At 37.7% G+C, this 11,960-nt stretch overlaps 1 protein-coding gene across 6 annotated transcripts; it reads right to left on the bottom strand.

Annotated features, from left to right (window-relative positions):
• Window positions 1-331: 331 nt before the first annotated feature.
• LOC104599557 (ACT domain-containing protein ACR3-like) lies at window positions 332-11,642 on the bottom strand. 6 transcript variants are annotated; one of them, XM_088887561.1, is made up of 9 exons: window positions 11,370-11,642; window positions 9,656-9,777; window positions 7,562-7,654; window positions 7,334-7,379; window positions 5,668-5,782; window positions 5,524-5,591; window positions 3,788-4,411; window positions 3,088-3,192; window positions 332-833 (listed from the first exon to the last, which is right to left on the bottom strand). In XM_088887561.1, the coding sequence occupies exons 3-9, from the start codon at window positions 7,630-7,632 to the stop codon at window positions 513-515; spliced, it is 1,350 nt and encodes a 449-aa protein (XP_088743687.1). In that variant the 5' UTR covers window positions 7,633-7,654; window positions 9,656-9,777; window positions 11,370-11,642; the 3' UTR covers window positions 332-512. The 6 variants fall into 6 exon arrangements, with proteins under 6 accessions (XP_088743687.1, XP_010260456.1, XP_010260453.1 ...); XM_010262154.3 differs by having other exon boundaries at window positions 7,562-7,728; window positions 11,370-11,641; XM_010262151.3 differs by having other exon boundaries at window positions 332-863; window positions 7,562-7,728; window positions 11,370-11,639.
• Window positions 11,643-11,960: the final 318 nt, after the last annotated feature.

Raw genomic sequence — 11,960 nt, 5'->3', positions numbered from 1 at the left:
AGGGAGGCCTGTACCACTTACAGGTTGAAAGAGGATGAACTGCAAATAAGGACCCCACCCTCTTTTCTGCATTTGGTGGACGTACCTCACTTGATACATGGCACAAAAGATTCGAACATCCAGCACAAGTAGAGCAACATATTATCTCCTACAGCAGGTCACAAATTAGTTCTAATAATCAGAAATACTTCTGCTTGCTATAGAATATTAAAAATCAGAATTGACTTTACCAAAAGAATGGTAGGACCATATTTGTTCATGTTCCTTTGCCTTCCCTAGTTGCTATCTATGCTTCCATATTAGACTGTAACGGGGCCATCTAAAAATCAGATTTTACAGGCAAAAGAATAGTTTGTATACATATATTAAATCTACTTTTAGTTTACCATACACCATAAATTAAGAACAATTTATGCTGCAGTAGTCTATGAAAATGCACTGCCTTTCCACATTTTGTGATTAACATCTTCAAAGTACCATACATTCAATTTGTTAATTGGATGACGGTCATGTTAAGCCAAGAACCGCTCAAACAAACTCCCAAAAAAGAAGCTTGTCTTTGCCCATCCACTAGACTCAGGTTCCTTGGCATTGGCAGGAACTTTCTTCACATTGAGCATCATAGTGTGTCCAATTTCTTTACGAAGTGCTTCAATTGTCTTCATGTCGACTGCATTTCCAGAAGCATCTCTTACATAGAATACATTCATTGCTTGTTCCCCAACTGTTGTCACCCCTGCTCTTCTGACTGACAATCCATTCTCACGGAGAATCCTGGTTACTTCAGATAGCAACCCTACTCTATCCCTTGCACAGAGCTCTAAGCTTAGCCCCTGCATCACATATAACCAAAAACTTGTTTTCTGCGTATTGTATGGCAAGCCAAGGTTGAACTGCATGTCAGCACCTTGACTCAAGTATAACTCTATTCTATGCACTAGAAAGGAAAAGAAATAGAAGAGGCATGGTATGACACAACTAGAAACACACAGATCCTTTGTTAAGTATATGCTTTGATCAATCATTATTTTGGTTAAGTCTCTACATATTCAAGAATCAACTTAACCTTTTCATTATGATTTTCAAAAGATGCTTTGGAATTCACAAGACAGTTTGACCATAAGTTCCATCTAATGCAGATTTGAACTGGAATTTGATAAATGGATTAAAAGATTTTTTGGTACATATTTCAACCAATCAAGATAGTTTTTTTCCCCATCTTTTGCTCTGGAGGGCTCCCTGGGATCATTGGAAATGGCACTTGACTCAGACTGGACGGCAAAGGCTGATGAGCTCCATTAACCAATTAAGGAGAAACTCTTGCAACCCAAATGTTAACAAATCCAAAACTCATCAGACTCATGCTGGCTTCTCCAGCAGGGAGAGTTGGCAAAACATGGTACAATTTAGAAGTTCAATTACCAATTTCTTTTCCTACTACATTTTACATGTAATAGAGTACATAGATGGTAAAAAAGAAATGCAGAGGCGACAAGGCAGGTTGTACTGAATTATGACTCAAAAGCTTTCTTGACAACAACTCACAGACTGAAAATAAGGCTTTTCTTGTATCTATGCATTCAATATGCTTTGGTTATGCATAAATTTTTATATTGAATTGTGAAGGTGACAAAACTCTTCTGTAATCGAATACTTGGCCTTCATATTGGAAAAAATATTCAATGACAAATTTAGAAAATTGAAAACATTTTACAACTTGTAGATTAAAAAATGAGTAGTGCATAAATGCTACTTTGTATAAATAACATGTGTAAGCTAGCAAACCAAACTACTCCAATAAGAATACTACTAATTAGGAAAGGAATGTTAAAGAACTAGTCGTAAGTAGTAAAAATTAGGGTAAATTGCAGATAGGTACCCTGTACTTTGGGGTAGTCTCACTTTAATGCCTGAACTTTCAAATGTGCCATTTTAGTACCTGAGCTTCCAATTCTGTTAAATTACCATTATGGTGAGAGGTAAAACTACAAAAATTCCCATGTTATGATTCTCTTTTTCTCACTGTTCATCTTCTTCTTCTACTGTCAGACTTCAGACGCAAAGCAGCAGTGACATTTTCATAATTCATAGCCAAAATGCACTTAAATTGAGCCTTTATCAACTCTTGTTTGCATTGAAGTATACAGAAAAAGGTGAGCAGTGAGAGAAAGAGAATCAAAATATGGGCATTGTTGTAATTTTCATCCTTCACTGTAACAGAAGTTTTATGGAATTGGACTTAAATGTATATTTCCGGAAGTTCAGGCACTAAAGTGGCACATTTGAAAGTTCAGGCATTAAAGGCAGTTCATGAGTATTGGGAGATTTCATCTTTTAGCCTATGGAGTTTGGTGCATAATTCATCAAATATGGTCCTTACACATGGCAAAAGATTGTAATTATCCGATTGGCCTAATCAACAGGTCAGAGGAGATATGATTTGTAAAGATACCAGTTTACACTGGATTATTATACTCATCCTTCAACTCCATCATCCATAATCTCTCAGTCTGTATGTTGGATTTCCACATATGCCAGGTCGATTCTTCAGATGGGGGAATTTTCATAGAACCAAGGGGGTATTTGCCAATATTTATTTTTTCTGACGTGGAAGTTGTTTTGTCTTGAAAAATAAAATCATATATACTTGCAAAGGCCACCTAAAATTAACAGGTAATTTGTAGGTAAGCCAGAATGGAGTTCCTAACAATATGAGAAGCCAAATTTAGAGCCAGAATTGCACAAGCAAAGCAATGCTCATTGTAGGACCAGTCCAGCTGCTGAAGTATGAGATATATGGTAGAGTCACAAGTCACAATGGGGGCTAGATAGCTTAAAATTCACTTCAAGATGACATTGACTGTGCATGTTTGCTCTCGTGTGTTGAAGAATGCAACCTCAGGTCATCACCCAATTATATGAAGAGGATCGTCATTAAATTGTGTGCACTATCTTCTAAAAACAATCACGGATTCAGGTCTTTAAGTTTAAGCTGGCAAGTCATCTCCATTTAATTATGATATTATCATTAGAAAGAAAGATAAGGAATGCATAGGGCTCTGGATTGATGTAAAGATTTTAACTCACCTCACATACTCTTCGTCGGACTGCAGCTTCAAGACACTTTACAACCCTTTCCTTCTCTCCCTCAGTGTCAAGTATGCAACCATCCATATGACGTATATAATATTCCTACAAATTCCAACAAACTCAATTAGTAAGTCCAATCAAACCCTCTTGAGTAACTGCAATGAATCTTTTATGATATATAATATGTTGTTTATCTTTAAATACATTAGCCTAGTCCAGCAATTGGTACAATCAACAGGATGCCCCCTAGTATCCCGTATCCATTCTTGGGTGACAACTATTCCTCAGAACAGAAGCCAATGGTCAGATGCTTAATAAGGACACCAACTAGATAACCAAGCTGGTGGGCGTGGACATTGCTTGAAAATAAGAGTATATTTCATAACGGCTGAAGTTGCTAAACTGAATGGCTTATTACATTATTTTTAAGTGAATAAACCATTATGAGCTTCTTAATGGCTGAATGGCGTGTGGGGTAGATTACCATAAACCTAATTATTTTATTATATTACTATTTTATCCAGTACATAACAAAGCAATAAGTCATTCAGTTAAGTTACTACAGCTGTCGTCCTTAATACATTTTATGCGAATTTAACATCATACAGCATTGTTTTTTACCAAATCCTGACAAAAAAATTACGTCAAGAACGATTCCCATGCTAAACTGTTTGTCAGGGAATAATCAAATATGTACCTGTAGAGCATAGGGACCATCAGAAGAGATGGAGGCATGGAATACAACATACTGCATGTCTGTTAGAGTACACACTATGTCGAATAACAACTTTGGCCGGTCTTTGCACCGAACATTCACCACCGAGTACCCTTTGTCCTCACAACGATCAACAGTGATAATTGGCTGGAAAGATGGAGCATAATCCGTGTCTTTTGTCACTACATCAATTTCATAGTCCCTATCTGCGAACATCATTTGATGGAGGCGACGATCCATATGAGTAAACCCCATGGAAAAATTGGTTCGAGCTGCTTTTCCACCATCGTCACGTCCACCCAAGAGGTTCTTGAGTTGCTCCTCCATTGCTGACAATCGGATTGGATCATCCACGGCACGACATGTGGTGTCGTCATTGACATAAAGCACACAAGCCAAACGCATGTTATGGGTCCAAACTTCTGCAGAAACAACATTACAATGGAGGTCGGTAAGAACAGCTGAGATCTCGGATAGAAGACCTGGGCGATCCCTGCCAATGAGCTCGATAGCTGTGTGATCACCAATAGAATGCACTCCCACCCTCTTCCCCGGCCAAGTCTTCACCCCATCTGTGGTCACACTATGTCCTTTCGGTCCTAGAGCCTGTACAGAAAAAAGGATGACGCCATGACGGTAATAAATAAGAGAAAACAAATTTGAACAATGATCTTCCAACAGCAAAAAGAGGTATTGAGTTTTTGGAGTAAGCATTCGGAATAACTTTTGGCTGTTTGTAAAAGACAGTCGGGGCTATTTTGGGAGATGCATCTCATTGTGAGTGTGGATAAAATAGTATTTACATTCAATATTATTTAGTTGAAATGATAAATGAAAACCTGAATTAGCTAAGGTATAATATGTAGAGGCTCCCAGACTGTTTTTTCCTAAACAAACAGCCAAAGTGACTCTAAGTATCTTGTTCTACCGTACTTAAACCAAAAATTTTAGGTACGAAAGATGGAAGCTGCATTTGAAGCTTCACTGGAAATATGGAAGTAATAATTAACCAAGTTTTGATCCTTGGTGGATAAAGAGCTCTTAGGACTGGCTACGTGTTGACTCCCCAAGGCCACATCAGACTCGTTCCCTAACTGTTATTGGTGATCTCAAGAGAAATATGTGCTCTCCAAGTTTCTAAATTTTTTAAATCCCTTAGACGGGTGTTATTTTGGAGACATCGTTGCCAAAATTTGCTTGTTTAATAGTATGTTCGGTTGAATGTGTTAAAAACCAAATGGGCAGATTAGCGGAACAGGTCCAGTGGAAACTTTGACAAGTTCCTATTTGGTTCGTGAAGCACTGATACTTTAAAGAAAGACTTACGGTTTTATATTTTGGTTCATAAAGAATTAGGACTTCATGAGTAATGCATAATTTTATTGGACCACGGTTTAAACTAAAAACTGATTGAACCGATGATAATCCAAATAAAGCCCATTACGAAATTCGTTTTTAACAAGGCACACTGAGAATGAAAGTCAAACCTTAGTTTAACCGATGAATACTAATAATCCAACTAGAACACTATGACTTCATGTCTTATTTGGTTATCTATTTATAGCCTTATTATTAATGTATTATTCATAAGGCATTCACATCTATACAACTCTAAGAAGTCATATAACCAAAAGTTTGTAGACTCGTAAATCCAAGTCTCATGGAATTCACTTTTCCTTTTATTAGAGAGAGAGAGAGAGAAAGAGAGAGAGACGTACCATCTCTATATGTTCAATGGTTTTTGTATCTGTAACCTTATTCCCCTGTTGGTCAGTGACATGGAACACTGTTCGTTGCATAATATATTAGTTGATTGTCTCTCTGTGGGAAAGAGAGTTGATGAACTTTGGAAAAATACATACCGTCCATGAACCACCCGCCATCAGAGGAGATGTAAGCTTTGGTGATGATGAGGTCAAGGTCTGTTAGGACTTGTACCACTTCCAGTAATATGCCCGGCTTATTCACGCTGTCCACCTGCAACGGTTCCCATGCATATATATATAACATATCGTGATCGAACAAGACAAGGACGGACCAATCCCTTCTGAATTTCTGTTTAGGTCCTGTTGTCCGAACTATGTTGTATATGGGCCTGTAGCTGGGTAAACACTATGGCCTAAGCCCTACGTCGATCAAGTTAGGTGCACTACCAGCTTGCTAAGTTTTAAATGCCATGTTTATCATATAGAGTTGTGGTTTTATGTGGCTAACCAATGATCCAAAATTCTAAACCCGGCCCATAGAAGAGAGAGTCAAATTGCATCTGGAAATGTCAGACCGTCCCAGTCCGCCTGGTCCAGGTCTCATAAATAGAAGACACAAAAACATTGTGAGGCCCAGAAATATGGACTGCTGGTCTGATGCAATGCGTTAGAGAAAATTTTGGCTATCCACATTTGACAGTATGATAGGATAAGTTTGGGAATGCTTAAAAAAAGCGTTTATTATAATAAATACTTATTTTAGGCCGAGACTTATCAATAAGCGTTAACTTGCATTTGGGAAAAAAGCCCAAAGTGCTTATTTCATTTTTTGGCCTGTCTTGGTCAACCACATCATTTAAAAAAAATATCTATACTACCCCTGTTTAAAATAAGTATTTTTTCACTAAATGCTCTTGAATGCTTATTAAAATAAGCACTTATTTTCAAATAAATACTCCAAAACTGTCTTAATCTGACATGGAAATAAGGACTAGTATGTCATGCAGGACAGCCCAGTGGCAGTCGACTAGCACGGCAATCTATGGTCTTATGGAGTCCAAAGTCCAAACCAAAGAAGTTGCTTCCTGTGCTCTGTTCCCCACTATAGACATCCACTTAAGGCCACGTTTTGGAGTGTTTTGGGGCTTAAACAGACTTTTCAAGAAGGATACTTTTTAAAATAACCTCCTTAAAAAGTGTTATTTTTTAGTGTTTGGTTGGTCATCAGCTTTTTTTTATCAAAATAGCTCCTTGCAAGCATGAAAAGATAAATGAAGGTTTTTTTTTCTGTTTTTAATGTACTTTTTTTATGCAAAAATCCCTTTTCCAACTTTTCACTAAACAATTTTTTGACCTTTCAGCTTGCTAATGCTAAGATAAAAAAGCAAAAAAAAAAAACTGTTGCAAAAGCACTCCCAATCATGACAAGAGTAGGTAGATAGAGCATTAACGTCTAAGGCCTGGTGTTAATACGAATCCAAGAGCCATGACCCACATCTCATAGCACAAAATTGAGATCCGCCATTGAATTGGTCCACCATAAGGATTGATTAGCTCAAAATCCAGCCTTGAAACTACACATAAGAAATTCTATTATAAGTATTTTTTTTCCAAAGCTAAATGATGCATAATGGTTGAAATGTCATCTATTTCTAGTATCTGGTGTAGTTCCATGAGCAAGACCAATGAAATGGTGGGCCCTGCCCCTGAACCCGAATTCACCCTGGAGTACTGTAACCTAGAAATAGGAAAATTGTGCGACCCGTTATAGTAAATGTTCCATGATTCATCATCAAGAAGAAAACAATTCTTCAGGATTTACCTTAACCAGTGTAGAGTCCTTGCACGTAGAATTATCTATACATACCCTGCATAAGAAAGAGAGATCAAACAGCTCATCATCTAACGCATCAAAAGGTTCCATCACCATCAACCCGACATCCTACTTGGCATGAGCTGGGCTTTTCGACAAATTGTGGGAATCAATGGTGGCGGAACTACGAGGTACGTATTCAGAAGAAAAGAGAAGAAACGAAAGGGATTTAAGTACCTTGGAGGATTTATCCGAAGGCTGAGGTTCTCGTACTCGGGATCAAAGTAAGGCCGATAGACATTATCCATTGAAACCTCAAAAACTTTTCCTCTACGCACAAAAGAGAAACAGTACTCACTTCTTCCGCTGCAACAAGCGTTGCAAACAATGGGCAATGAAGAACCCTACATAAGTAGGTCTTTATTATTAGTTATTAGTGTTGGAACGGGTGGCCATAGGCCCTCCATTTGGAATCCTCAATGTGTAGGAGAATCCATTGGCCATGTGAAAAGTCATACTTGATGGAGTAGCTTAATAATATAATCCCTGTAAACACACTACAACACACACCAATTACAGTTTTTATTACATGTTATTATTTATTTTCTAGTAAAAATTAATTTGTTTTCTATAAACTATTTTTGACTTATTCACAGGGTGGTTATTGGGTCTAAGTTGGATTAATTTCAGCCTTTGGCTAAGTCAGCAAGAGGATGTTTGGCTTAGAATGGGTTGAGTGATCATGTGGTTTAAAATCATGATCATTGAGATACCTGTCTCAATCCGAAAGGTTAAAACAAGATTAATGTTGGTGAAGTTTATCTTTTATAACCATTTTTATTTTCTCTTTCATAGGAGAGACATTATGGCAATTACCTATAAAAGGGAAAGAGTAAAAGTCTCAAATGCACCGACTGGATATCTTCTTTATTAGAAGGCTATCAAAACCTCCAATAAATTCTGCCCAATTCAAATTGTATTATCAGCTTTGTAAAGTCTAAGATTATTTACATTTTATTTAGTCACTATTCTGTTATTGTTTTTTCAATTAGTATTTAGTGACGCACTGATTCCATGGACAAGAGCCCAGCCTTGCCTTTTCAGTCAATAATTCAATATTATTTGTAGGCTTCGATATTGATTATGACACCTCGATACAGTCAACCATTCTCTACAGGCCCCACCAAGCAATTAAAAGTAAAACTCAGCCCAATTGTGGCTTTTTCAAAGACCCAAAAGTCACTGGCATATTGACCTGTATTTGTATCCTAGTCCATAAATGGGAGAAATCTGTGTCGTTTTCTCGGGAATGATTCAACTGGAATACTCATCGTTTGAACTGTTCATCACTTGTAGCCCAAAAATTTGAAAATCATTGTTTTTTTTTTTTTTGTATTTGGTACCTTGCACCACTCATAATTTCCGATTGACCCCTCTTTTTCCCAAATTGCTGGTTGCGGGATTCGATTGCACGTAAATGCTGAAATTAACCAACTAACGCATTATTAAGCTAGTCCTCGGTAAAATTTGAAAATCAATATAAACCCTAAAAAATGAAAAAAAAAAACAAAATTTTTAATTGCCTCAATTTTTTGGGCAAATGAATGATGAACAACGGAAGGGTTAAACATAATTGACACAGCCCAAAAGTTCTCATGTGATGATTGCCAAATGTAGAACTAGGGGTGTCAAATGGTTAGGTTTAGACGGTAAACTTGCCCCGGTCCAACCCTATCAAGTTGAATTTGGAGCAGTCTGTCTGTAGAGAACCCGTTTTTTGGTCACAAGGAAGTGGATTCTATTCAAATTAATTAGAGAAATGAGGTACATCATTATGTATATCCATTCAAATTAAGATGGGTATTATAATCCTATTTCATCAAGTTGGGTTGCATCCATTGAGTGGATATCATTCTTGTTTGGAGCATCTTGCCCACTATAAGTGGGTCTACCTCATACACCAACTGGGTTAAAAGTTCCTCTTAATGCTTTCTTCTAACTGTTTTAACTCAAAATGCATGGAAATTTTCCTAGTTTAAAATATTTGAGTTGGATTTTATTTCGGTGAAGACAAAGTTTCACTAAAAAGAGACAAAAATAATAACTGAAATATTTTAGTGGACTTCCCTAGAAAAACTCTTGGATAGTTAAAAATATAATCTGATCGTACTGATTTTTTAGACAACCAATTTCTTGGTTCCATTCAATAGTGGGTCTGTTCTTGAAATGTAGAACAGGTGACAAAGTCATCGGGATCCAGACCTAAAAATCATGTTACAGAGAAATTATAGAACACACAGACAGAGAAACAGAGAGAGAGAGAGTGTGTACCAAATAGTGTAGTCAATGTGGAGGAAAAAGAGAGTGAATTCGAGGGCTAACAGCTAAGCCCACGACTCACCCTGATCCCAATCTCCTAATTGAAGCAATGGCTTACATGATGACGATATTTCCTGCACACAAAAGGCCAAAACCAGAGCGTAGTAGAATCACATGAAAAAGTTAGACAAAACAAATCAGCCACACGTAAATAACAGCTGAAGTGGCTAAGCAGAATGTTTTATTGTTTAATTTTTTTTCCAGTAAAAGATAAAATATTAAGTCATCCAGTTCAGCCACCTCAGCCGTTACGGCCCCTTTTTATAGAACCAAATCTACATTTCGCTATTATTCCCCCATAAATCCCATGAGATGTAAAGGAATTGTACTAATCCCATCTCCTCTCCTCCTGCCATGAGATGTAAAGCATATCTTTTTGGTGGGCGAAAAACATGGAAGGCAAAACATGAGGACCAGAATAGACTTTACTGCTTAAAAACTCCATGGAATTCAGATTCAAAGATGACACAAAGATAAAGTTCAAAAGTAGGTTTGAATGTTTGATGAGGCACTCAACAAGGACGGAATAGAACCTTTTGATACGACCAAGCGAGATTTGATTCTCTGCAAAAAAAGCAAATCAACGAGGGTTCCTTTCCTGTAATATTTTTTTTCAAGAAGGTTCATTTGTTTCGGTGTTCTTTCCATCATCGGCCCACTACTAGCCCACTTATGACTTAACTCATGGGCTGGGCCAATCCTGGGATGCGCTGACTTTATCATATCTTAACAAGTAACAACCCATAACCGAATGGGCATCTGCTGCACTTTTCCCTGCACTTCACACATTAAAAACGGGAATATGGGACATTGGGACACTCAGAAGTGCAGGAAAACAATGCACCAGATCTGATTGATGGATTCGATGGTTCGACCAACCAGATGATTTGCGGTAGACAGTTCTAAAAGAAGCGATATATCGGCATCCATAACTGCATAACGAAGAAGACGACATATCGGCCGAAACGATTGAGTTCTAGGGTCTAGGCGCTTATGTCCTGTTGGCCCCTGTTCTGGTGAATTTATCGGATGCATAGCACACACTCAAACAGCCCACTGATCAGAAGTCCCATATTTAAAAGACAAATGTGATTTTAGAACGAGTAAGTAATTTCTCTACACAGGATCTGAAAGACTGAATCAACGTAAACGATTCTCTGAGAGGAGGAAGTAAAATTATGTGGAAACAGAGAGAAAAAATATGAAAATTTTCTTAGGGAGTACAGAAATTTGGACTGAATCCATAAAAAGCATCTCATGGAGAAGTTTTGACAGCCCTAAGAAATCAAGAAATTAAATCCAGCGAAGATAACCAAATTTACAGATTAGTTTCCCTAATTGCCTCGGATCTGCCAGAATTAAATAAAAACGGAACCCTAATCTTTGAAGAGAACCGAGGATAGAGAGAGAAAGAGAGTGTGTGTGTGTGTACTAAAACCAAATAAAAGACAAGCATTTTTTCGTTGAAGCAGCAAGTAATGCCTCGTTAAACCATGAAATTGACAGAATTTCAGATCAAAGAAAGAACGAAGAAACTATTATATATCGAAGCAAGAAAGCTTCATAATAAGCTTGTAAACCGATACAACCGTCCTCCAAAATTCCCTTCCCATTTAAGACATAATGAAAGAACAGACGCGAAATCAGAGATCAAGCAAGCACTCACCTTACTCGGTTCGATTGATTCCACGGATCCCCAAATTAGAAAGAGAGATCAGCCTCCGAATTCTCAAACACAGGAGAGAAGTAGAACAAACGTGGGAATTAGAGAAATTTGGAGAGAGTAGGGAAGGAACATAGTCATAGTCCGGGCTGTAGCTCCCTCTCTCTCTCTCTCTTTTGTCTCGCTCGCGTTCGTTCGCTCGACTCTATACTATAAAAGAGAACGAACGAACAAGTGATGAGACACCAACGTAGCCCTCATTAATTTACTCCCGCTGAAAATAGGGGAATCAAAGTTGAATCAAATACTAATTTTTCGTTCATGTACGGTGGGTCCCATTTCTTTTCAACAACAAGCCAAAGATGCGGCGACCTGGCATCTCCCGACTCCCGTTCCAAATACAATGACAAAAAATGCTCTCACAGCCATTTGATCTGGGCTGCATTTATTTTGTGAGAAGATTTTAGTGGGATACGAAATGATGGAATGGGATGGCATAGGAAAGGGACAGAGAAAATAAGTAGAAATTTTTCATTTTTCGGATGCAAAAGGGAAAATAGTGAGAAAATATTATCCATTTATTAATTAATCAGG

Source organism: Nelumbo nucifera, chromosome 1, assembly GCF_055504915.1.
Source record: "Nelumbo nucifera cultivar China Antique chromosome 1, China Antique-T2T, whole genome shotgun sequence".
Taxonomy (NCBI): Eukaryota; Viridiplantae; Streptophyta; class Magnoliopsida; order Proteales; family Nelumbonaceae; genus Nelumbo; species Nelumbo nucifera.
Note: the sequence above shows the minus strand (reverse complement) of the source record. Positions and strands in the feature narration are given on the sequence as shown.